Genomic DNA, 25,547 nt, shown 5'->3' with positions numbered 1-25,547 from the left:
TACATTTTTAAGAATGTTTCATTTGATTTAATGATTTATTTATTGGTCCAAACACAGTCACCCAGTGCAGGGGTCGGCAAACCGCGGCTCTAGGGCTGCATGTAGCTCTTCAGTGCCACCCTAGTGGCTCTTGGAGCTTTTTCAAAAATGAATGAAAATGTTAAAAAAATATATACATTTATATAAAAATATATTTTTTGTTTAATATGGTCTCTGTAGGAGGACAAACTTGACACACACCTTCCTAATTGTTAGAAAGCCCACTGTTTAATATGTTTGTGTTCATGCTTCACTAATGAGAGTACTTGGCGAGCGCCGTTTTGTCCTACTAATTTCGGCGGTCCATGAGCGCACCGTAGTTGTGTGGCCTGTGACCAGTGTTGGGACTAACGCGTTACAATGTAACGCGTTACTGTAACGCCGTTTGTTTCGGCGGTAACTAGTAATCGAACGCGTTATTTTTCATATTCAGTAACTCAGTTACCGTTACTACATGATGCGTTATTGCGTTATTTTACGTAATTTTTTATGTAGTATCGGCTAGAAACAGAAGATCTGAGTGTGTTTTATTGCAGCGATGCGGTGTCGTCCTTCTGAATCTCTTGTGTCACAAGCCGGAGGCGCGCTCTGTGTGTGTCTGGGTGTGGGGAGGGAGGGAGGGGAGGGGAGGGGGGGTGCGCAAAACAACGTAAACCGTTGGCCAACCAAAAAGTAACCACAGAACATTATAGTGTTCTGTGGTTACTTTTTGGTTACTATGAAGAAAAAAAACGACCGTCAGTGACGCGAAAAACACTTTTTATTTCAACAGACTCCCTCTCCGTGTGTACCGGCTGTCAAAAGTGTAAACACCGACCGCACAGTTCCTGTTTTCACAATAAAAGTGCTGCTCCATCCTGCCTGCGCTAACAAAATAAAAGTCTCAGGAAAATAGCGCATACAAGCTATCAGCTAAGGATTTAACTCCAATGTGTCTTGTAAGCGGTATAAAAATGAGTGTGGAAGCTGGACAAATAAAAATACAAAAAAAACACTTTCATGTGGAGTTGGAAAGAGAGGAAGATTTTTTACCCTCCAGAATGTAAATTTGAAGTTGTCGAACTTATCAGCAACTACAGTGGATCCTGTCTGATTACAGGCAATGCAAGTCATCAAAATAAGGTAATACACCAACATATGTGTGTGAGTGTGTGTGTGTGTGTGTGTGTGTGTGTGTGTGTGTTTCTACCCTTCTTGAGACATCAACAAGGAAAAGTACCTCCCATATGAGGACCAGTGAACAAGTTAGGACCGAAATCATGGTCGGAAAACCATTGCATCTAATAGAGAATGTCTCATTTGCACCCCTGGTGGTGAAATCTATCAAAATTATGGTGGTCTCAAAAAGTAGGGATTTTTCAAATTGACTGTGTGTCGTTTTTAAAAGTGCTCCCTCTCTGGTCAACATATGAAATACGTGTGTGTAAGAAATTTAAATGCGCCCCCGAGGACAAAATTAATTTAAAAAAATATTTAATTTTTTTATATAGAGACATACTGTAATAACTTGAAGTAAATAATGAAGATTGAAAACCAATAACAAACAAAAAATATAAAAAATAAATAAAAAAGGGAATAAGCGGTAGAAATGGATGGACGGATGGATGTATATATTAATAATGTTGTAAATACAAATCTTTATATATCTAAAAAACGGTGGTCCTAAAGAGGTAGGCATTTTTCAGCGGTCTCAAGAAGGTAACAAATACAAGAATGTATGTGTGCGTGTGTGTGTGTGTGTGTGTGTGTGTGTGTGTGTGTGTGTGTGTGTGTGTGTGTGTGTGTGTGTGTGTGTGTGTGTGTGTGGATCAACCCAACTTGGTCATTTGATAAGGAGCATGCCTGCTGAAAAAGTGTGGGCACCCCTGATTTTCATATGTATAACTTTCTCCGATGCTGCCACAGAAAAATTGTTTTCCAATGTTGTAAAAATGTGTAGAATAAATATTAAATTTCAACAATTCTGTCAGCAAAGATTTGCGTCAGCCTGCGACACACGTTTCTTTCAGCCCGGCGTGGTATCAGGCTGGTGCAAACAAAACAAATACCGAACCTGTGCAAGCAGATATTGTCAAACATTAAATCCAAATACCGCACCTGCCCCACATACAAGAGCTTGCAATGTAATATAGCTAATATAAACACATCATGTGTTGCTTTCATTATAAAACTTATGTAAGGGTTTACATTTTTTGCGGTTCCTGGCAGATTAGTTTTTTGTAATTTTGGTCCAATATGGATCTTTCAACATTTTGGGGTGCCGACCCCTGACCTAGTGGTCAGCATGTAGGCCTCACAATCAGGAGATCGGGGGTTTGAATCTGTTTGGGCATATTCGGAGTTTGCATGTTGCAAAAACATGCCATTTCAGTCAATTGCACACTCTTGCTTGTCTATAGGAGGGATTGTGTATATTGATCAGTCCAGGGTGTACCCATACCCTTACCCAAAGTCAGCTAGGAGAGGCTGTAAAAACTGGATGGATAATATCTAAATGATGTACATACCTTCACCACTGGCTCCTTGCCCCTCTCTCTGTCCAACTCCAACTGAAGCTCCCTCACTTTATCCTCTCGCCTCCTCATCTCCTCCCCTCTCCTCCACTCGCTGCGCTCACTCTGCTGCTCCAACTGCAACAGCCGCTCGGCGCGTTGCTGGAGGGAAGCCTCCAGCTGCTGCACCCTGCTCCGCAAGTTCTCGTTCTCCTGATAGGACACTTGGAATTAAGAATGCGCCTTTTGAAAAGTGCATTTAGGCGCATCCCACCTTAACGAGCATGGTGCTGGACTGTGAGGGGACGGTGGTCAGCTGCTGCAGGAGGCCTTGAGTGACACTCAGGCTATTCTTGAGACTTTCATTCTCAGCCGAAAGACACAACACGCGTTTTTCGGAGTCTGTAGCGCCCTATGGAAAAAAAAAAGATCCAGCAGAGGTATTATTAAGTACTACATGCAATACATGGCCTTGTGGTCAGCAAGATAGCTAAAAAATAAAGTCATAATATGAAAAGGAAAAAAGTGGCAATTTTACTGGCAACTTGAGCATCCTAGGTTTGATCCCCACTCCTGCCATCCTAGTCACTGTCCTTGGGCAAGACACTTTACCCACCTGCTCCTAGTGCCACCCACCCCGGTTTAGATAACTAAATAATAATAATAAGTAATAATAATAATAAGTAACTTAAAAAGATGTAGATAATGTGTTTCACTATGTAAAGTGCTTTGAGTCCCTAGAGAAAAGCGCAATATAAATATAGTTCACTTCACAAAACAACCTTTTTTCTTCTGTGAGCTACTTTTACAAAACAAAGAGAGAACTTCTCATATTGGTCACCGTTTTTTTCATCGACTGTTTCAACCCAGACAAAGAGAATATGCTTGTTTTGTAAAACAACTCTTTTGTATTAAAAATCCAAAACAAAAAATGTTGTTATTTTGCATCCTTTATTTCAGTATGCATTTCTTTCTAGATTTGATTTCTTTTTTAGAGCTACTTTGACAAAGAGAAAGTATTTTATGTTATGTTGAATTGTGTATTAATCAGTAAGCAGCTCTCTCTCAAACACATTGTCTTTGTGATAATTTGTCATTAAATATAGTATATATAAATATAATTAAAAATTTAAAAAAACGTTTTTAGAAGCAGCCCTGCGATGAGGTGGCGACTTGTCCAGGGTGTACCCCGCCTTCCGCCAGATTGTAGCTGAGATAGGCTCCAGCGCCCCCCGCGACCCCAAAGGGAATAAGCGGTAGAAAATGGATGGATGCATGGGTTTTTAGAAGCATAGCATTTAAATGTATTAAAGCAAAAAATACATCATATATATATATATATATATATATATATATATATATATATATATATATATATATATATATATATATATATATATATATATATATATATACATAGACATACACATTATATATATATATATATATATATATATATATATATATATATATATATATATATATATATATTGTGTATGTCTATGTATGTATATGTCTGTTTATATATATATATATATATATATATATATATATATATATATATATATATATGATCTATTTTTTGCTTTAATACATTTAAATGCTATGCTTCTAAAAACCCATGCATCCATCCATTTTCTACCGCTTATTCCCTTTGGGGTCGCGGGGGGCGCTGGAGCCTATCTGAGCTACAATCGGGCGGAAGGCGGGGTATACCCTGGACAAGTCGCCACCTCATCGCATAGACATACATACATACATATATATTTAGTATGAACCTTTCCCCTTTACTTGACACTTTTTGCTCTTTTTACATTTCTGCTGTTTATTTCCTAATATTTTTTTGCAGTAATTATTTGCTTATATATATATATATATATATATATATATATATATATATATATATATATATATATATATATATATATATATATATATATGTATGTATGTATGTATGTATGTATGTATGTATGTATGTATGTATGTATGTATGTATGTATATATATATATATATATATATATATATATATATATATATATATATATATATATATATATATATGTAGAAAAAAAAGAGCAAAAAGTGTCAAGTAAAGGGGAAAAGTTCATACTAAATTCTGTATACATGACGACACCTAAACACTGGATGCATGCCTTTTTAATTTATTTCTAGACATTTGCCTTGGGCTTTTCCAATATGATTAATATTTGTGAATTGTGTGTAACATAAGCTTGCTGGTGGTGTTCTTGTTATAATTTTTTGTTTTAAAAATTAGGGTTCCAGGATACAATCAAAGTCATGTTTTGATGAGAGAGGCAATGATGAGAGATATAGCAGATTAGTCTCGCTTAACAAGTGGCTGGCTAGCTTCTGTAGACAACAGGGACTAACGTTTATTGATAATTGGCCCTCTTTTTGGGGCAAACCAGGCTTGCTGATGAGAGACGGCCTTCACCCTAACCAGGAAGGCGCCATCATCCTGTCTAAAAACATAGACTACTGTTTAAGTCACATTTGACTAACTACACTAGAGCAAACCCGGTCACAGGCAATTACAGAGCCTGCTAGTCCGGGTGAGGAGTCAGTTAAGCTAGAACTAGCCAGCACCAGGCTGGATAATTCCTGTACGCATAGCAATTTTCTTAGAATAACACACAACTCACATAATGTGTTTTCTGTTGTGAATGTGTCCGGGGTAGATATGCATTCTACTGAGGTGGCAAATCATGATGCGTTCAGTCGATCGCAGCATCAAGCAAACAATCTGAAAATTCCCGTCGTATCAATTCCTAGATATGGTCGAAACTATTTAAAGTACACTACGTATAATAAACTCAACATTATTAATATTGCTACTACGGATAATTTAAACAAAAACTCGTCAAAACAGCCCAATACTTATAATATGGGCTTTTTAAACATAAGATCATTGTCTCCCAAAACGTTATTAGTTAATGAGGTCATTAGAGACAACAATCTTAACGTCATTGGTCTTAGCGAAACCTGGCTCAAACCAGACGAATTTTTTGCGCTAAATGAGGCATCTCCTCCTAACTATACGAATGCGCATATTGCCCGTCCCCTTAAAAGGGGTGGGGGTGTCGCACTAATATACAATGAAAACTTTAACCTTACCCCTAACCTAAATAATAAATACAAATCGTTTGAGGTGCTTACTATGAGGTCTGTCGCACCGCTGCCTCTCGATATGGCTGTTATCTACCGCCCCCCAGGGCCCTACTCGGACTTTATCAATGAATTCTCAGAGTTCGTTGCTGATCTAGTGACGCACGCAGACAATATAATCATAATGGAGGACTTTAATATCCATATGAATACCCCATCGGACCCTCAGTGCGTGGCGCTCCAGACTATAATTGATAGCTGTGGTCTTACACAAATAATAAATGAACCTACGCATCGCAACGGTAATACGATAGATCTAGTGCTGGTCAGGGGTGTCACCACCTCCAAAGTTATGGTACTCCCGTATACTAAAGTAATGTCCGATCATTACCTTATAAAATTCGAAGTTCTGACTCATTGTCAACAAACTAATAATAATAATAACAACTGCTATAGCAGCCGCAACATTAATGCTGCCACAACGATGACTCTTGCTGACCTACTGCCTTCGGTAATGGCACCATTCCCAAATTATGTCGGCTCTATTGATAACCTAACTAACAACTTTGACAATGCCCTGCGCAAAACCATTGATAGTATAGCACCGCTAAAACAAAAAAGGGCCCCTAAAAGGCACACCCCATGGTTTACAGAAGAAACCAGAGCTCATAAATTATCATGTAGAAAGTTGGAACGCAAATGGCACGCGACCAAGCTTGAGGTTTTCCATCAAGCATGGAGTGATAGTTTAATATCGTATAAACGCATGCTTACCTTAGCTAAAGCTAAATATTACTCAAATCTCATCCACCTCAACAAAAACGACCCTAAATTTTTGTTTAGTACAGTAGCATCGCTAACCCAACAAGGGACTCCTCCCAATAGCTCCACCCAATCGGCAGATGACTTTATGAATTTCTTTAATAAGAAAATTGAACTCATTAGAAAGGAGATTAAAGACAACGCATCCCAGCTACAACTGGGTTCTATTAACACAGATACAACTGTATCTACGACGGATACTGCAATACAAAATAGTCTCTCTCTTTTTGATGAAATAACATTAGAGGAACTATTACGGCGTGTAAGTGGGATAAAACAAACAACATGTTTACTTGACCCACTTCCTGGGAAACTTATCAAGGAGCTTTTTGTATTATTAGGTCCATCAGTGCTAAATATTATAAACTTATCACTTTCCTCTGGCACTGTTCCCCTAGCATTCAAGAAAGCGGTTATTCATCCTCTGCTCAAAAGACCTAACCTTGATCCTGACCTCATGGTAAACTACCGACCGGTGTCCCACCTTCCCTTTATTTCGAAAATCCTCGAAAAAATTGTCGCACAGCAGCTAAATGAACACTTAGTGTCTAACAATCTCTGTGAACCTTTTCAATCCGGTTTCAGGGTAAATCACTCTACGGAGACAGCCCTCGCAAAAATGACTAATGATCTACTGCTAACGATGGATTCTGATGCGTCATCTATGTTGCTGCTTCTTGATCTTAGCGCTGCTTTCGATACCGTCGATCATAATATTTTATTAGAGCGTATCAAAACACGTATTGGTATGTCAGACTTAGCTTTGTCGTGGTTTAACTCTTATCTTACTGACAGGATGCAATGCGTCTCCCATAATAATGTGACCTCGGACTATGTTAAGGTAACGTGCGGAGTTCCTCAGGGTTTGGTTCTTGGCCCTGCACTCTTTAGTATTTACATGCTGCCGCTAGGCGACATCATACGCAAATACGGTGTTAGCTTTCATTGTTATGCTGATGACACCCAACTCTACATGCCCCTAAAGCTGACCAACACGCCGGATTGTAGTCAGCTGGAGGCGTGTCTTAATGAAATTAAACAATGGATGTCCGCTAACTTCTTGCAACTCAACGCCAAGAAAACGGAAATGCTGATTATCGGTCCTGCTAAACACCGACATTTATTTAAAAATACCACCTTAACATTTGACAACCAAACAATTACACAAGGCGAATCAGTAAAGAATATGGGTATTATTTTCGACCCAACTCTCTCCTTTGAGTCACACATTAAGAGTGTTACTAAAACGGCCTTCTTTCATCTCCGTAATATCGCTAAAATTCGTTCTATTTTATCCACTAGCGACGCTGAGATCATTATTCATGCGTTCGTTACGTCTCGTCTCGACTACTGTAACGTATTATTTTCGGGTCTCCCTATGTCTAGCATTAAAAGATTACAGTTGGTACAAAATGCGGCTGCTAGACTTTTGACAAGAACAAGAAAGTTTGATCATATTACGCCTATACTGGCTCACCTGCACTGGCTTCCTGTGCACTTAAGATGTGACTTTAAGGTTTTACTACTTATGTATAAAATACTACACGGTCTAGCTCCGTCCTATCTTGTCGATTGCATTGTACCATATGTCCCGGCAAGAAATCTGCGTTCAAAGAACTCCGGCTTATTAGTGATTCCCAGAGCCCAAAAAAAGTCTGCGGGCTATAGAGCGTTTTCTATTCGGGCTCCAGTACTATGGAATGCCCTCCCGGTAACAATTAGAGATGCTACCTCAGTAGAAGCATTTAAGTCCCATCTTAAAACTCATTTGTATACTCTAGCCTTTAAATAGCCCCCCTGTTAGACCAGTTGATCTGCCGTTTCTTTTCTTTTCTCCTCTGCTCCCCTTTTCCTTGTGGAGGGGGGGGGGCACAGGTCCGGTGGCCATGGATGAAGTGCTGGCTGTCCAGAGTCGGGACCCGGGGTGGACCGCTCGCCTGTGCATCGACTGGGAACATCTCTGCACTGCTGAACCGTCTCCGCTCGGGATGGTGTCCTGCTGGCCCCACTATGGACTGGACTCTTACTATTATGTTGGATCCACTATGGACTGGACTCTCACAATATTATGTCAGACCCACTCGACATCCATTGCTTTCGGTCTCCCCTAGAGGGGGGGGGTTACCCACATATGCGGTCCTCTCCAAGGTTTCTCATAGTCATTCACATCGACGTCCCACTGGGGTGAGTTTTTCCTTGCCCTTATGTGGGCTTTGTACCGAGGATGTCGTTGTGGCTTGTGCAGCCCTTTGAGACACTTGTGATTTAGGGCTATATAAATAAACATTGATTGATTGATTGATGTTTTCAAGTTCAATGCATATTATTTAGAATACTGTGTTGACACAGACATGAATACATTAGTATCATTATGATATAGTTAATAGGAGCACTTACAGTGGCTGTTCGTAGTCTTGACAGTTCTTCCTCGCGTTCTTCAATGCCACTTTTGAGCTCTTCAATCTGTGCAAGAAATTCAGTTCCCATTTGGACACATGCATATTATTTTTCATTGGTGTAGTTGTGAAGCCATACCTGATGCTGAAAAGTCAATATACGCGAATGTTTATCTTTGTCTTTCTGCTCCAGCTGAGAGTGCAGCAGACGCAGTTCTCCTCTCAGCTTGCTGCGTTCGCCCTGCAGGCCGTGCAGCGACTCCACCAGGCTGTGAACCCCAGCCTGAGGGCCAGCATCACTGACACACTCGCCTGGAAGTACAGCACACAACACTCATTAGTCATCTTAACATCTTTAGTAGTGGGATCAGCTCTAATTATACTACAGCTATTATATAGTCAGTCATATCTGCCCCACATTCATATTATGTCAGCCAGAAATAGTACAAAGATAATCTCTATGACGCGCTTTATAAAATTATATATATATATATATATATATATATATATATATATATTTGTATTAACACTTTAGGGCACTCATTTAAATACTAACACAAGAGCATGTTGTTGGAGATTTAAGTTATTGTGTAATTAAAAAAACACAGTCTAACAAAAACTAGATATCATATTTTTAAAGCATAATTATGTTATTAAAATAAATATATTTTAAAAGCAAAAACATAATATAGTAAAAGTTCTATATAATAATTTTATAACATAACTATGTTATTAAAATGAATATATTTTCAGAGGAAAAACACAATATAATAAACACTATATATAATATTTTTTATAATATAACCATGTTATTAAAATAAATATAATTTAAGAGTAAAACTATATTGAACACTATAATATAATATGTTATCAAATAATTATGTTACTAAAAATAAAAATATAACTATTATAATAATTGAATTATGTTATTCAAAATAAAGATGTACTAAATATGTGTATCATATAACCATAAAACATAAAACCATTATTTATAACTTGATCCTAATCCTCTTGAAAATAATTGGGGAAAAAAGATCATTATAATTATACCATAATATCAACGAGGAAAATTGTATTTATTTTTTCAGATTATTTTAGATGTATTATATATTACTGGGAGACAAATATATTGTACATGCAAGCATACATGCATATGCCCTTACGCACATACACATGTTCATAAATAAATACATGCGTACATTCATACATACATACGCACGTAGGTACCAACTGGCATACATAGGTAAATACGCACGCACACACATACAGTATATACACATATACATACAAACACTCATGCATATAATCATGTTTCATCAAACATATATTAACACCCATAACAATCTATAAGGTTAATATAGTATGCTCCCCGCTCTTATCTGCTTTCTTTTGTAATGTAAGTATTCATTACATATATGTATTGTTGCATTTCAAGTAATTGTATTGTTGTTAATAGAGGTAATTGTTATTATTATTCATTATCAATAGTGTTATTTATATTGGTATTTTTATAGCTCCAATTGTAGTGCAATAATGTTCATTGTCATTTGTCTGTGTTAGTAATATTTACTTCAATAACTGCTTCTTTGCTGTAATGTTTGGTAACAGATTTGTACATGTACTGTACTATTTGCTGATGCTGTGCTGTTGTTGTTGTCGTCATGTTTTTGTTTTTGTTGTGTCTCTGTCTTATCCCCCTCTTGTCCTGCAATTTCCCCTTTTGTCTTCTTTTTTTCCTACTTTTTATCCCCTCTTGCTCTTGCTCCGTAAACCAGGCACGGGTAGATTTTGCGCTGTGTGCAGGCGCCAAGTCCTGTTGGAACTTGAAATCTCCATCTCCATAGAGCAGGTCAGCAGCAGGAAGCATGAAGTGCTCTAAAACTTGCTGGTAGACGGCTGCGTTGACCCTGGATCTCAGGAAACAGAGTGGACCGACACCAGCAGATGACATGGCACCCCAAACCATCACCCAACCATGCAAATTTTGCATTTCCTTTGGAAATCGAGGTCCCAGAGTCTGGAGGAAGACAGGAGAGGCACAGGATCCACGTTGCCTGAAGTCTAGTGTAAAGTTTCCACCATCAGTGATGGTTTGGGGTGCCATGTCATCTGCTGGTGTCGGTCCACTCTGTTTCCTGAGATCCAGGGTCAACGCAGCCGTCTACCAGCAAGTTTTAGAGCACTTCATGCTTCCTGCTGCTGACCTGCTCTATGGAGATGGAGATTTCAAGTTCCAACAGGACTTGGCGCCTGCACACAGCGCAAAATCTATCCGTGCCTGGTTTACGGACCATGGTATTTCTGTTCTAAATTGGCCCGCCAACTCCCCTGACCTTAGCCCCATAGAAAATCTGTGGGGTATTGTGAAAAGGAAGATGCAGAATGCCAGACCCAAAAACGCAGAAGAGTTGAAGGCCACTATCAGAGCAACCTGGGCTCTCATAACACCTGAGCAGTGCCAGAAACTCATCGACTCCATGCCACGCCGCATTAACGCAGTAATTGAGGCAAAAGGAGCTCCAACCAAGTATTGAGTATTGTACATGCTCATATTTTTCATTTTCATACTTTTCAGTTGGCCAACATTTCTAAAAATCCCTTTTTTGTATCAGCCTTAAGTAATATTCTAATTTTGTGACACACGGAATTTTGGATTTTTATTTGTTGCCACTTCAAATCATCAAAATTAAATGAAATAAACATTTGAATGCATCAGTCTGTGTGCAATGAATAAATATAATGTACAAGTTACACCTTTTGAATGCAATTACTGAAATAAATCAAGTTTTTCAAAATATTCTAATTTACTGGCTTTTACCTGTATATACACACACACATATACATACATACATACATATATATATATACACACACATATACATACATACATATATATATATACATATATATACATACATACATATATATACATACACATATATATACATATATATATACATATATACATATACATATATATATATACATATATATACATACATACATATATATATATATATATATATATATATATATATATATATATATATATATATATATATATATATATACACACACATACATATATACATACATACATTATATACATATATATATATATATATATATATATATATATATATATATATATATATATATATATATATATACATACACATACACACACACACAGTATATATATGTAAGGTCAGGAAAAAACACAGAGGCTATGTCATCCCTACAAGCCTGTTTTGCAGGTTTCCCTGCTTTTCAGGGGATTTTATAATAAAAAATAAAATTAATAAATTTAAATTTTGAATAAAATAACCTCTGTGTTTTTTCTTGACCTAACGTATAATCTGCTCTACCCCGGTATTGAGCACTGTATAACGAATAAACCACAAAAACCTTGACTATATATATATATATATATAAATATATATATATATATATATATATATATATATATATATATATATATATATATATATATATATATATATATATATATATGTATATATTTAAGATTTTACACGATTGATAGTTCCTCGAAGGGAAATTCAGGTGTATGAATACATACTATATAAATATATACGTATATTAAGTATATATATATGTTTGTGTTATCAGTTTAATAAAACAACATTTAAATTAAATTGAACTTTTACATTACAATCATTACCGGTACCCTTATATGCTGATTGACTGAGGGGGGGAAAAATATATAAATTTACCGCCAAAAATATATTTACTTGCCCAATCAAACCTTATGTTGGTTCTCTGTCACAGACTAAGTTGCACACTTTTCCTTGGTACTTGAATACATAATGTGTGTAGTAATATTTCATGAACATTAGGGATGCGCTTCTTCAGTTAGTCATTATTGCTGCAGTCTTTCTAATCACGCCACGTGTAGCCCCTTTTCTCAAAGGTGCAAAACCAGCGGTAACCACCTCCATATACAGTAAGAGCTTCACAGACAGAAGAGCAGCATGCCATGCAGCATCTTAATATAAAGCGCCTTTTAAGATTGACTCGGCAGGCTCTGTCAACTCTCATCTTCAACGCACTGTATAATGTCATTGAGCAGGTGTGGTGCTGTGTCACCATAGGCTGCAAGCAATCCCCCCCCCAAAAACACTATTATAGAATTTATCTGCATTCAATTTATAGTGTATGGTAAGGGACAAGCAGTAGGAAATGGATGGATGGATAAGGCATTTGCTGCATGTTGCATTATGATATGCAAACAAAGCAAACACAAGGACACAGCATCAGCGGCAAGCAGCTATTTTTAGTCCAACATGAGTACACGTGCCACCTTGCATGTGCCAGACTTGTAAATGCATTTGCAGGGAATGAAACTCTCAGATATTATTTATAAATCTCAAGCAACCAAAGAATCTCCAGCAACAAGCAATGACGTCTTTTTTTTTGTCCTGCAACTAACCAGCGTTAATATTCATAATCTGGACATAACACCTTGTTGTCTCTGAGGCGGCATCTTTTCCAGAGTCATGCACATGTGAACTTATTGTACATACGCATTGAAGCATACAGTAGAGCTTGGGGTCAAAGAAGCATCTGTCACACGCTAAGATGCACTCACGTGCGATAATAGTAGAAGTAGAAATAGTAGAATTAGTTGTAGTACATCACAAAAACAGAATAGGCATTAGTTTCACATTTACTTGTCACTTTTGTGATCAGACACTTAAGGAGAAAGCGCAATAATAAAGACTTTTGAACCTCCAGCATTGTTTTCCTAGATTGAAAAAAATAATTTTCTATTTTCATATGATATTTTATACTCTTTGATAACAGAGGTACTTGTGTCGTGCTCAAATCTATTGAAATACAAAAAATATAATGGGTGTATTTTGTTAGTTACTGTGGTAGCATCCAAGTTAAGACTGCCATGCTTTTATTTTGAAGCTTACTTTGCACTGAACAGGAGGTTCCTGTGCACACGTTGTAATGCTGTGTAACTAGGCATTAGTTATGTCGCTGCTTAGTCATAATGATAAAGTTAACAGTTTGACAGAACATGTCGCTATAAACGGACCCATTTTTCATAGAAATTAGACTTTTGGCTCCCAAGATTTACGACAACATTTTAGACCTCGCCTTTTGAAAATGACCTTTTTGCACTGGTGTGTAATGAACACTAGGGACAAGGGAAAGGGCAGTATATTTTTTAGACTCAATTAATTTTGGCTTTGGCATAACTGAAGTTATGTTAGCAGATTTAACAGTTTTTATCAAGTTATTGTTGCACTTCCCCGTCGCCCGCCACCTCACAAACCCCTGAATTAAATCAGTAATTGTTGACAAAATTATTTTAAATTTGACGGAAGAATCTCTCTCTGAATGTTCTGAACTCCTGTTTCCATGCCAGTGTTGACCAGCAGCATAATCCTGGTTTAGGGGAGATGTGCCATAGTGAAGGTCTGTGTGGATGGAGCTGTACTTCCAAAAGATGAAGTGATGTTGTTCTTTGGATAGCAAAGTAGTTGACAATAAATCAACAGTGCCTCTGCTGGTTGCAACCAAGTACTGCACTCTATTTTTGGCTCAGCAGTTTGAAGACATCATAATTACACTCATGACCGCCATGTATTTACACTCCTCAAACCTGTCATGTCAATGGTTTTTTAACATATTGTGCTTTGCAATTCCAACCGTACCGCAGTAATCGTACGCACAAATTTTCATATGATTCGGATTTCAGCCAACTTTTAAACCGGTTTTCGTCTCATTACCATATTGCCAAATATTGCATGAAACTAAATATTCAGTTTACCATTTCACGGAATCGAGTCCCCCTACAAAGAAGCCCACGTGTTGCTTTTTCGTTTTGAGTGCGACTGCAAAATAAGCCACCATTGAGCCCAAGAAAGTTGCAAGGGCCAGCACTTTGATAAAGAAGGTGAGAAACACTATTGAATTCAAGAAAGAACTCGTAGCAATATCTCCCCTCCCCCCTCCCTCTCTGCTCACCACCGTCTTCGCCAGCAAGAGTTTTCATCCATCCATCAATTCATTTTCTACCGCTTATTCCCTTCGGGATTGCGGGGGTCGCTGGAGCCTATCTCAGCTACAAATGGGCGGAAGGCAGGGTACACCCTGGACAAGTCGGGTAAAAGTGATGTGAAATGTTCATTTATCCATTTTATTCGTAATTTATATGTATTTCACATTGTTTTCTGCATGTAAAGTATAATTGTTTATTTGGGTTTTGTACAATTTAGTTTTCGCCAGACTTTTTGAAACAGATTACTAATAAAGGTGTAGTTTTATTTGTATAACACAAATCTCTGGTGTGCCAACATTCCACGAGCATCAGTTGTAGAGAATCAATGTATCACGCTCAGCCTCTCCTCCCCACTGTTTCCTCACCGTCATTGTGTGGGCTCATCTGCTGGCTGACGGCTTCCTCCAGGTTACAAATGATGCTCTTCTTGTCCTTGAGGCGTTGGCGGTAGGAGGCCCGCAGCACCTTCATCTGGCGTCGGTGCTGCACGCGGTGCCTCTTGAGCTGGACGCGGTACTGCTCGGCCTGCTGCTGCAGCTGCTGGAAGTGCGAGTACTGCTCCAGGAAGCTCAGCAAGTGGGACATGACGGCCATCAGGGGGGACTCTCCTAACTGGAATGGTATATTTAAACATTGCACTTGTTTGGTGTAGAAGTTGCCATGATGTTACCTTTCCTGTTGTCTCCAGCTGGCTCTGCGAGGCTCTTTTCTTGTCGGACTCCTGCTTGAAGGAGAGGAATGCTGCCAGAGGAGTGCATGCTGGGATGTCAGCGGCATCCTCGTCTTCATCACTTGGGGAAACCTCATCGCTGTCACTGCTACTGCCTACAGCGAATAACAAATCACATTACCAAAGAGTAAAATCTGTCCTTTTTTAATCTTTCTCTACGTGCGTGAACACTTACTAGAGTCACTAAGCCCAGCATAGGCCTTCTTTCTCATTTTGGGGGCGTGACCATCTTTCCTTCTGCTCCCTGTTCCCATGGAAACAGGTCTTGGCTCCTGAGCACAGCGACATAAATGAGGGTCATGTGGTATTATCCCAATATTTACCCACAAAGGGCTGCGCGCGCAATGACACATCCCATACGTGTTAAAGCAGGAGACTCCGTTTAAACTGTCAGGTGGATGCTATGACTCATGCATGCTCGGATTCCCCAGGGAAATATGCCATTTTTCGACAAAGATAGATATGATGTGGCTAGACATACGTCTGCGGAGGCTCCACATGATGCCTCCAAGACTTCCTCCTCCTCCTCCTCCTTCTTGAAGACAGTGTAGAAGATGTAGACTAAAAGGGAGTAGAAGGCGTACATGTCCACGCTGCGCAACACCTCCTGTGAATTGAAATCACATTCAAACATGCAGCAAAAGGAAAAAATGAGCGTGCACATTCCATCACGCATTGTGCTTACCTGAGCAAAGATGTCCCTCTCTTCCTTTGTGATTAAAATCCAATATCATTTGCATTTCCCCTTCCAGGCTCCATCCATGTTGTCACATCTTCCCCATGCATGCAACTCCTTTTCTCCAGCATCCCCAACATTGTGCAGCACGTCTCCCCTCCCCTTTCTCCTCCTCCTCTGCACTCCTGGCCCGTTTACAGGCTGCATCTGCAGCGAGCATGCTCAGTGCAGAGCGTCGCTCAGCTGCAGTGGAGGCGTGACGAGACGTGATGAGAAAAGAGATCAATAAACTATGCTAAAGGATACACGGGCCATTGGCCAGGGTAGCATTCAGTAGAAAGGGGCCTCACAGGTGAAAATTATTGTTTTTTTCTCTTTATGTCGATATATCTCTGTCAGAAGGGCACCCTCTGCATGCGAAGGGGACCGGGTCTTGCTCAGGGTGCCATTGAAGCTAAACACTTAAAGGTCTACTGAAATGCGATTTTCTTATTTAAACGGGGATAGCAGGTCCATTCTATGTGTCATACTTGATCATTTCGCGATGTTGCCATATTTTTGCTGAAAGGAGTTCGTAGAGAACATCGATGATAAAGTTCGCAACTTTTGGTCGCTGATAAAAAAAGCCTTGCCTGTACCGGAAGTAGCAGACGAGTAGCGTGACGTCACAGGTTGTGGAGCTCCTCACATCTGCACATTGTTTACAATCATGGCCACCAGCAGCGAGAGCGATTCGGACCGAGAAAGCGCCGATTTCCCCATTATTTTGAGCGAGGATGAAAGATTCGTGGATGAGGAAAGTGAGAGTGAAGGACTAGAGGGCAGTGGGAGCGATTCAGATAGGGAAGATGCTGTGAGAGGCGGGTGGGACCTGATATTCAGCTGGGAATGACTAAAACAGTAAATAAACACAAGACATATATATACTCGATTAGCCACAACACAACCAGGCTTGTATTTAATATGCCACAAATTAATCCCGCATAACAAACACCTCCCCCCTCCCGTCCATATAACCCGCCAATACAACTCAAACACCTGCACAACACACTCAATCCCACAGCCCAAAGTACCGTTCACTTCCCCAAAGTTCATATAGTACATATATTTCCCCAAAGTCCCCAAAGTTACGTACGTGACATTCACACAGCGGCACGCACGTACGGGCAAGCGATCAAATGTTTGGAAGCCGCAGATGCATGCGTACTCACGGTACCGCGTCTGCGCATCCAACTCAAAGTCCTCCTGGTAAGAGTCTCTGTTGTCCCAGTTCTCCACAGGCCAATGGTAAAGCTTGACTGTCATCTTCTGGGAATGTAAACAATGAAACACCGGCTGTGTTTGTGTTGCTGCAGTCGGCCGCAATACACCGCTTCCCACCTACAGCTTTCTTCTTTGCTGTCTCCATTGTTCATTGAACAAATTGCAAAAGATTCACCAACACAGATGTCCAGAATACAGTGGAATTTTGCGATGAAAACAGACGACTTAATAGCTGGCCACCATGCTGTCCCAAAATGTCCTCCACAATCCGTGACGTTACGCGCTGACGTCATCATACCGAGACGTTTTCAGCAGAATATTTTGCGCGAAATTTAAAATTGGCATGTGTTGCAATGTTAAGATTTCATCATTGATGTACAAACTATCAGACTGCGTGGTCGGTAGTAGTGGGTTTCAGTAGGCCGTTAAAGGCCAAGGTCAGCTACTGGCGTAAATACTCTATGCAGTTGTTCGGGGTCTCAACCACTAAGGGGGGATTTGTCAAATCCCACCCTTATACAGTGAAACCTCAACTTAAGAGTACTCCAACTTAAAAGTGTTTTGAGATAAGAGTTGTCTTGTTATGATTTAAGTTGCAAGCAAAAATTTGAGTTACAAGCATCCCCCGCCATTAGTTGGCATAGCAAATGTTACAATGAGCCCTGTAAAATCCGATCAAATCATCGTGTTTATTCCCTAGCGTTAGGTTGACATTTCTTGTTTTTCAATCATAAAAACTATTAGATAAGTAATATTAAAGAAATAAATCATCAAAAATACAACCAAGCATGTAGCCAACTTCGCGAAGCAATTCGAGCGTAGCACTGCTAGTATGCAAAAAACTGAAGCAGAGAATGTTAAAATAATATCTAAATGGCTGACATTTATCCACGAAAATATGGAGAAGTAGCTAGAAGATACCGTACACTGTAAAAAAAAAAATCGGAAGCTGTGGTTGCCACAAATTCATTGTAAAAATACAGTCACGACGTACAGGACATTACGGTATGTTGACTTTAAATCCGTTAATTTTACAGTTGATAACTTTTTTTTGCTTACAGTAAATTAGTATGAAAAAAACTGATATATTGTTAACCTTCAGAATTTCCGGTGGAATACTGGCAGCTGTGGTTGCCAGGAATTTGCCGTAAAACAAATGAGGGCAAATTTTAGTGTTGCCAATCAGCCTATCCCCAGGTGCATGTCTTTGGAGGTGGGAGGAAGCCGGAGTAACCGGAGGGAACCCATGCAGTCACAGGGAGAACATGCAAACCTCAAACAGAAACACCCCGAGCCTGGGAATCGAACCAAGGACCTTCTCAGTGTGACACACGAGTGTTAAACACTGCACCACTGTGCTGCCCTTTCACCAATACTAGTATCTGTAAAATGCGATAGACACGTAATCGATATCAATAAAAAATGCATTCAATAAAACTAGGCTGACCATATTCTGAAATCCCAAAAAGAGGACACTTATATGCGTGCCAAGGCGGGCAGCACGCCAAGGCCAGGACTAGGTGAAAATTTGCCAATGATACTTGAATTTGCTTTATAAATAATTTATTTGTTTAAATAAAGCATTTTTTCTCCTCTGTTGACAGCAGTGTTGGCGCTAGGAATTTTCAAAATGGGGTCCATGGGACCCCATCAAGTCATAAAAATGGGGTCCCAAAGTAAATTTTTGGGGCCCCACTTTTTTATAAGCGTTTTGAAAACAAATGATAAACGTATGCATTGTCCTGTTGTATCTCACATTCTATATTGTGTTTTGGAAAAAGGTTGTCATAAACGTTACCTAATTCATTAAAAGAAATAATAAAAAAAGAAGACAAATTTGTATGCATATGTAAATGTATTCAGTTATAAACATTAATTCACTTTCTTCTTTCCTTCATGGATCTAAACTTTACCGCTGCTGGTAGTTTTTTTCTATGTTTTTATTTAATAAGTTGTAGGTGTATTTATTTCAGTATAAAAGTGTAAAAAGTGTTTTGCTTCGGTCATGAAATGATGATAATGGTGTGCCAGGGCATACATTTTATATTTAACGCTTAAATCGTTGGAGTCTACATCAACTTCAGATCTATTCCTCATTTCAAAATGTTTTTTGTTTTTGTTTTTGTCAAACAAAACTGTTTTTTATTGGCAAACACAAAATATGCAACATCTTCCACCAAAAATATTTTTCAAAGTGGAATATTTGATGTGAAGTAATCGGAACCTTGGATAGGTCAATCATTCATAATAATATTGATTTTGATTCAATATTATGTTTTGAGCAATGACAGTTTCAAAGAAAAAAAAAACAGCTTTGTTTTATTAGTCAACATTGCAACTTTTTCTAAATTACATTTCGCCATTAAGCTATTTTATTTCACTTTTGTTATGTTTTTGTTTATTTTAATAGTATTTTTAGAATGTGCCGTGGGCATTTAAAACATTAGCTGTGTGCCGCAAATGGTAAAAAAAAAAAAAATCTGCGTCCTTTCTGATTTCAATGCGTTAAAAAGACAAAAGGTGCGTTAACGCCAACACTGCTTGACAGTATAACAAAATAGGTCACACTTATATTCTGTAACATTCACAGTTTTGGAAAAAAGTGCAGATGTAGAAATATTCAAAATAACCTCTTGTATATAATGTAAACATAAATAATGCCTCAAAACAAGTTAATTAAATTCAAACAAAAAACAGCAGACAAGCTCTCGCCCTGCACAGCTGTTTTGTGCTTTGTAGTGTCTCTATGGGCTTGTAGATCGTTGGCCCCTTTATTTGCCACAGATATACGTTCCTGCTTTGCACACAGTGCATTCTGCTTTCCATGTGTCACGGCCAGGACGAAAACACGGATACTTTTCCCGCAAATCATCCGTGAAGTAAGGCTGCAGCTAACGATTATTTTTCTATCGATTAATCTATAGATTATTTTTTCGATTAATCTATAGATTATTTTTCCTTTTACCGATTTTTTTTTTTTTTTCAAATGAAGATGAAAAAATAAATTTAGGCCAGTTTTTTCAAAAGGCATGACTTATTTACAAAAAAAAAAGTATGGCCACTCAGTCAACATTGACAACAACATGACAAAATATTCTGTAACAATGTACACATTTAAAACTTTTAACATTTAACAAAATTAAAAGTAGCTTATTTGCTTTTTAATGTGCAAATATAAAAGTAAACATCCAGTGCAAATTTTAATATTCTGCAATAGTATAAGCATTTCAAAAGTAAAAGTATTGCTTATTTTGCTTTAAAATGTGCAAAAATAAAGATAAACATCCAATACAAAAAAGTGCAAAACGAAATATTCTGTAACAGTCTAAACATTTCAACAAAAGTAAAAGTATTGCTTATTTTGCTTAATAACACAACAATGATAGTATGATTAAAGTGAAAGTTAATTGTTCGTTTGTACATAGTATATGTAACTGTTAATGTTGTAAAAGGTATTTGCACAACTAATTAACGTTAGCGTCTTTGTAAACACTGAACAGGCACGCCAAACGCGCCTCTCAGAGCGAAACGGTGTTTTAGTTTATGAATTTACAACGCAGATACAAATGACACATTCATGTTTTTGTGTAATGATGACAACGTATACTCACGCAGACGATTGACTAGTTGATGGTGATGGCAAGAAAGCTGTCGGGTGTTTTCTTTTCAAATGTTCGTTCATAGCCGTTGTGCTGCTATGATAGGCCATTTCCGCTCGACACAGTGTGCATACAACAACTGTCAAGTGTTTTGCTTTTTTCTCTGTGCTTATCCCACACTTGAAGGGATGTACCAATGCTGAATGTGGCTTCTGGATTTCACTCAAAGGACCAGACCGTAGTTACTTTTTCGTTTTATTTTCCTTTAGTTTGCAACAGTTTTTCCAACGAAGAAACAGCTTCTTTTTTCTTCTTTAGTCTTTTTAGCAGTCTTTAGCAGTGTTAGTAGACTTTAGTTTCTTTAGCTGTCATTAGCTGTCTTTAGCTTCTTTAGTAGCCTTTAGCTTCTTTAGTAGGTGAAAAACCTTTAAGGACAAAACACCACAAGATTAACATGCTGTAAAAAATCAATCAATTATCAATCCCATAATTTACAATTATTAATTAGGCTATCAAACTCTTAACCATTAAACAAGTGCAAGGTAATGGACACATCTTTTCCCTTTAAGTTAAAACAGATTTTAAATAAATTGTCTCAACATAAATGCACCAAGATACATATAAAATACATTTAAACCCAGAAACACAATAGATAAATGCAGCAGAAACCCCAATATGCAAATACATAAATACCTAACCAATTAACCACCTATTTAGATACATATTTAAAATCCATATTCAATATAAATATATTATTAAATTAGCAGTGAAACACTCAATCTTAAACGCTGTCTACTGGTAGAAAAATGCCCCTTTTTCTATGCCCTCACCAGCAGCCAATGATCCAACACAGTTAAATCCAACACTTTAAGTTGAGCGACTTCACCCTCCTGATGAAGCAAACTGCTCCAACATTTATCAAACTAAGCAAAGAATATCAACTCTTCCTTACTAAACAACAGTTACACAAACACCGTGTGTATTTAGCCTCCAGACTAAGCACGCTACATGCACACAACTCCCCCGCACCCTCCATCTCACCAGCGCAACAGGTGCGCCACACCCACAAAGAGAAGTAAAGTGCAATCTTACCGGCTGTCCGTTCAGCTTTTGGTTTTGGTACACTTTTGGCACAACTCTTGGTTATCTGTAATGAACTAAACTTTTTTCCACTCTGCGCTGGCGTCTTTTGTACTCCTTGATTTGACACAGCGGTCTAATTACCGGGCTCGCGCACCAGCAGATGAGACGGGAGCGCGCTGCGTTATACCTGCGCGTGAACGTAAACTGATCGGCTCTGATCATATAAGCCGACTGGCCGAAATAATGCCGAATTATATACATTTCCTGGGGTTGCCTAGGTGAATAGGGATGCGGATGTGCTCTAAGATAAAATATAATTTTATTAAGTGGGGTTTGGCTGGTTGCTAAACAGCCACGGTTGCGAGCTCGCGCTTCAGCTGACGAGACAGCTGTTCGCCGCTACAACATTATTAGGCCGTTAATTGAAATACTCTCACACTTTTGACGACTTTTGGCGTGCTTTTTTCCCCTCGCTCGCACCGCTCGCATCGTCTGCTTTGCGCTCCGCCATGGCGGTAGTGTGACGTAAATATGCGACGCGTCGACGCACAAAAAACGGTGTCGACGTATTAACGTAACCGATGACGTCGTTTCAGCCTTACCGTGAAGTTTACGTTCCGGCTTCTCTCTTGTGTTCTGTCTGTCTCTCCACTCTCTCTCTTGTGTCTGTCCCCCCCTAACTCCCCCGCCCCAACCCCCTCCACATCCCACCCCCCGGATTGTAAATAATGTAAATAATTCAATGTATATACTCTGATGATTAACTTGTGTGATGACTGTATTATGCTGATAGTATATATTTGTACCATGAATTGATTAACGTGGACCCCGACTTAAACAAGTTGAAAAACTTATTCGGGTGTCACCATTTAGTGGTCAATTGTACGGAATATGTACTGTACTGTGCAATCTACTAATAAAAGTCTCAATCAATCAATCAATCAATTCACTCCCTCGCTCTCTCTGTCTCTGCCCCTCCCTCACGAATGCTACTGCGTGTGCACACCTTCACAATTTGTTTTGTTTTTAACCCCTTCTTAACCCTGGACGTACATTGAAAATACACGCAACCCTAACTCAAAATGCCGGACATTTGAGGCATTTAAGAAACCCCGCCCGGACAGCCCCGCAAAAGAGGACATGTCCGGGGAAAAGAGGACGTATGGTCAGTCTAATAAAACATTCGATAATTTTTTTTCTTCTTCATCAGAAGAAACCTGAAGTTGCAAAGCAAGGTTGGTTGCATGAACAAATGCACTCTCTCTCTGGTAACCAAGCAACGCAGTTAGTGGGAGTGACACGCTAACAGCCAATGAGGTAACAGTATCAACTATCACGTTTGGTTGCACCATCTTGTTGTCTTGCGGTCAATTATCTGCATGGAGTGAGAAGAGAAAGTAAAAATGAATGCTGCAGAGAACAAAGAAATTGTGGATTAAAAAGGAAAAGTCACCTCGACAGTATGGCAGTTTTTTTTCATTTTTTCCAAACGGACCGTAATCAGACCAAAGTGATCTGTAGAATATGCAAGGTGCTCGTCTCCTCCACTCACTTTTCTCCGATTTAGCTAATTTTCATCACATTTAAGTTTAAATTTAATGTTGACTCTAAATCAGTGGTTCTTAACCTGGGTTCGATCGAACCCTAGGGGTTCGGTGAATCGGCCTCAGGGGTTCGGCGGACCCTCCGCCGCGGAGGTCAAGACATACCCGACTCATCATGTAAATAAAAACTTCTCCCTATCGGCGTATTATTGATACGGCAACAGCAGAAGTCACACTGATTTGCAGGTGTGTAATTTGTTGTGAGTTCATGCACTGTGTTGGTTTTGTTCTGTGATTCATTTTGTGCACCGGTAAGAAAAACATATAACTTTGTCTTGAATTTAAAAAAAAAAAATATATATATATTTTTCACTAAAGAAGGGTTCGGTGAATGCGCATATGAAACTGGTGGGGTTCGGTACCTCCAACAAGGTTAAGAACCACTGCTCTAAATGTTATGAGAGACAGAGAGGCTTTGCGGCTGAAACGCGTCGGATTGGTGGAATATTGACATCCTGTAACTATTCATCTCTACACTTGGCAACAGATTTAGCGCTCACATTTAGATTTAAGATTTAGGTTTAGATTTAAGATTTAGCATTTAGGTTTAGATTCAACAATTAGTCCTAGAACATTTAGATTTAGGATTGGGACAAGCGGTAGAAAATGGATGGATGGATTATTATTTATATTTGACATTTAGGTTTAGATTTAATATATAGATTAATATTTAACATTTATATTTAAGATGTGCGTTTAAATTGAACATTTAGATACAATATTTAGAGTCAATAATTTTAATTTAAACTTAAATGTGATGAAAATTTGCTAAATCTGAGAAAAGTGACTTAAATCTGAGAAATATATCTGCTAGAAAAGCAAGACTGAACTTTTATATTCGGCACCCCATAGGTAACCACACCCGCCTTAGCCGCGCTCACCCATTAGAGCACAGCCGTAACTTCCTGGGAGTAAACCTGCAGAAAAGTTATTCTCAGGTTTCTCTATGTTTACATTTTCAAACTTTGCACTATTTTTTTTACACTTTATAAAACATTTCTTGCGTATTCCTTATTTTTTCACCTTCATTTTAAAAGGTTATTGTGAAGTGTTCAATGTCATTTTCGAATTTTGTTGTATACTGATTGAGTGTTTTCCATGGTTGTGTTGACATTTCCTTTCCCTTCTGCCATGATATCTAATCAGAGGAAGGTTATATTTGAAATCAAAATGTTTACATTTAATATTTTTTCTCCTGGTGTCAATAGGTCAAAAAAAAAAATCAATAATTAACAATATCACAGCCAAATTGCTCAGCCCTAAAACTGATCCCAAAAAAATTGTTGTGAAAAAAAACACTTTTAAACTGCCTAAACTTCAACTTAAAGGCTAGATTTTGACAACAAACATGTAAAAATGATTGTGGGAGTTAGTGAGATGTATTTAAAAGTGTTACGAAATAGGACTAGATGACATGAGATATCAGATACATGTTGCCAAATCCTGGAGATAATTCAAGATAAACAGCAACTGAACATAATCCAAATTTAAATGCCCCAGATGTTGCACAATTCGGAATTCAACCAAATATGCAGGTAAAAAAGGCAATGTTCACACTGAATGTTTTAGATTGGAACCCCTATTATTTTTCTTTGCTTTTTTATGGCACCAATACCAATACTGATCACATGTATTAACTGGAAATGTTTCTAATTGTTTATGGTAAGTGTCAATGACAGTGT

At 38.4% G+C, this 25,547-nt stretch overlaps 1 protein-coding gene across 2 annotated transcripts in view; it reads right to left on the bottom strand.

Moving 5' to 3' along the window:
* Nucleotides 1–16,975, bottom strand: part of LOC133601183 (kinesin-like protein KIFC3) — a 48,851-nt gene extending 31,876 nt beyond the window's left edge. Inside the window, exons 1-9 of one of the 2 annotated variants that reach the window (XM_061954310.2) lie at nt 16,326–16,975; nt 16,122–16,247; nt 15,816–15,912; nt 15,581–15,735; nt 15,276–15,522; nt 9,016–9,188; nt 8,878–8,943; nt 2,806–2,943; nt 2,547–2,744 (exon numbers count right to left, since the gene is read on the bottom strand). In XM_061954310.2, the coding sequence (XP_061810294.2) occupies nt 2,547–2,744; nt 2,806–2,943; nt 8,878–8,943; nt 9,016–9,188; nt 15,276–15,522; nt 15,581–15,735; nt 15,816–15,912; nt 16,122–16,226 (1,179 nt within the window). In that variant the 5' untranslated portion in view covers nt 16,227–16,247; nt 16,326–16,975. Of the gene's footprint in view, nt 1–2,546; nt 2,745–2,805; nt 2,944–8,877; nt 8,944–9,015; nt 9,189–15,275; nt 15,523–15,580; nt 15,736–15,815; nt 15,913–16,121; nt 16,297–16,325 lie in introns of those variants that run through there. The other variant, XM_061954303.2, reaches the window with a different exon arrangement.
* Nucleotides 16,976–25,547: the final 8,572 nt, after the last annotated feature.

The sequence above is a fragment of the Nerophis lumbriciformis genome, linkage group LG04 (genome assembly GCF_033978685.3).
Source record: "Nerophis lumbriciformis linkage group LG04, RoL_Nlum_v2.1, whole genome shotgun sequence".
NCBI lineage: Eukaryota > Metazoa > Chordata > Actinopteri > Syngnathiformes > Syngnathidae > Nerophis > Nerophis lumbriciformis.
This window is presented reverse-complemented; position numbering and strand designations above follow the sequence as displayed.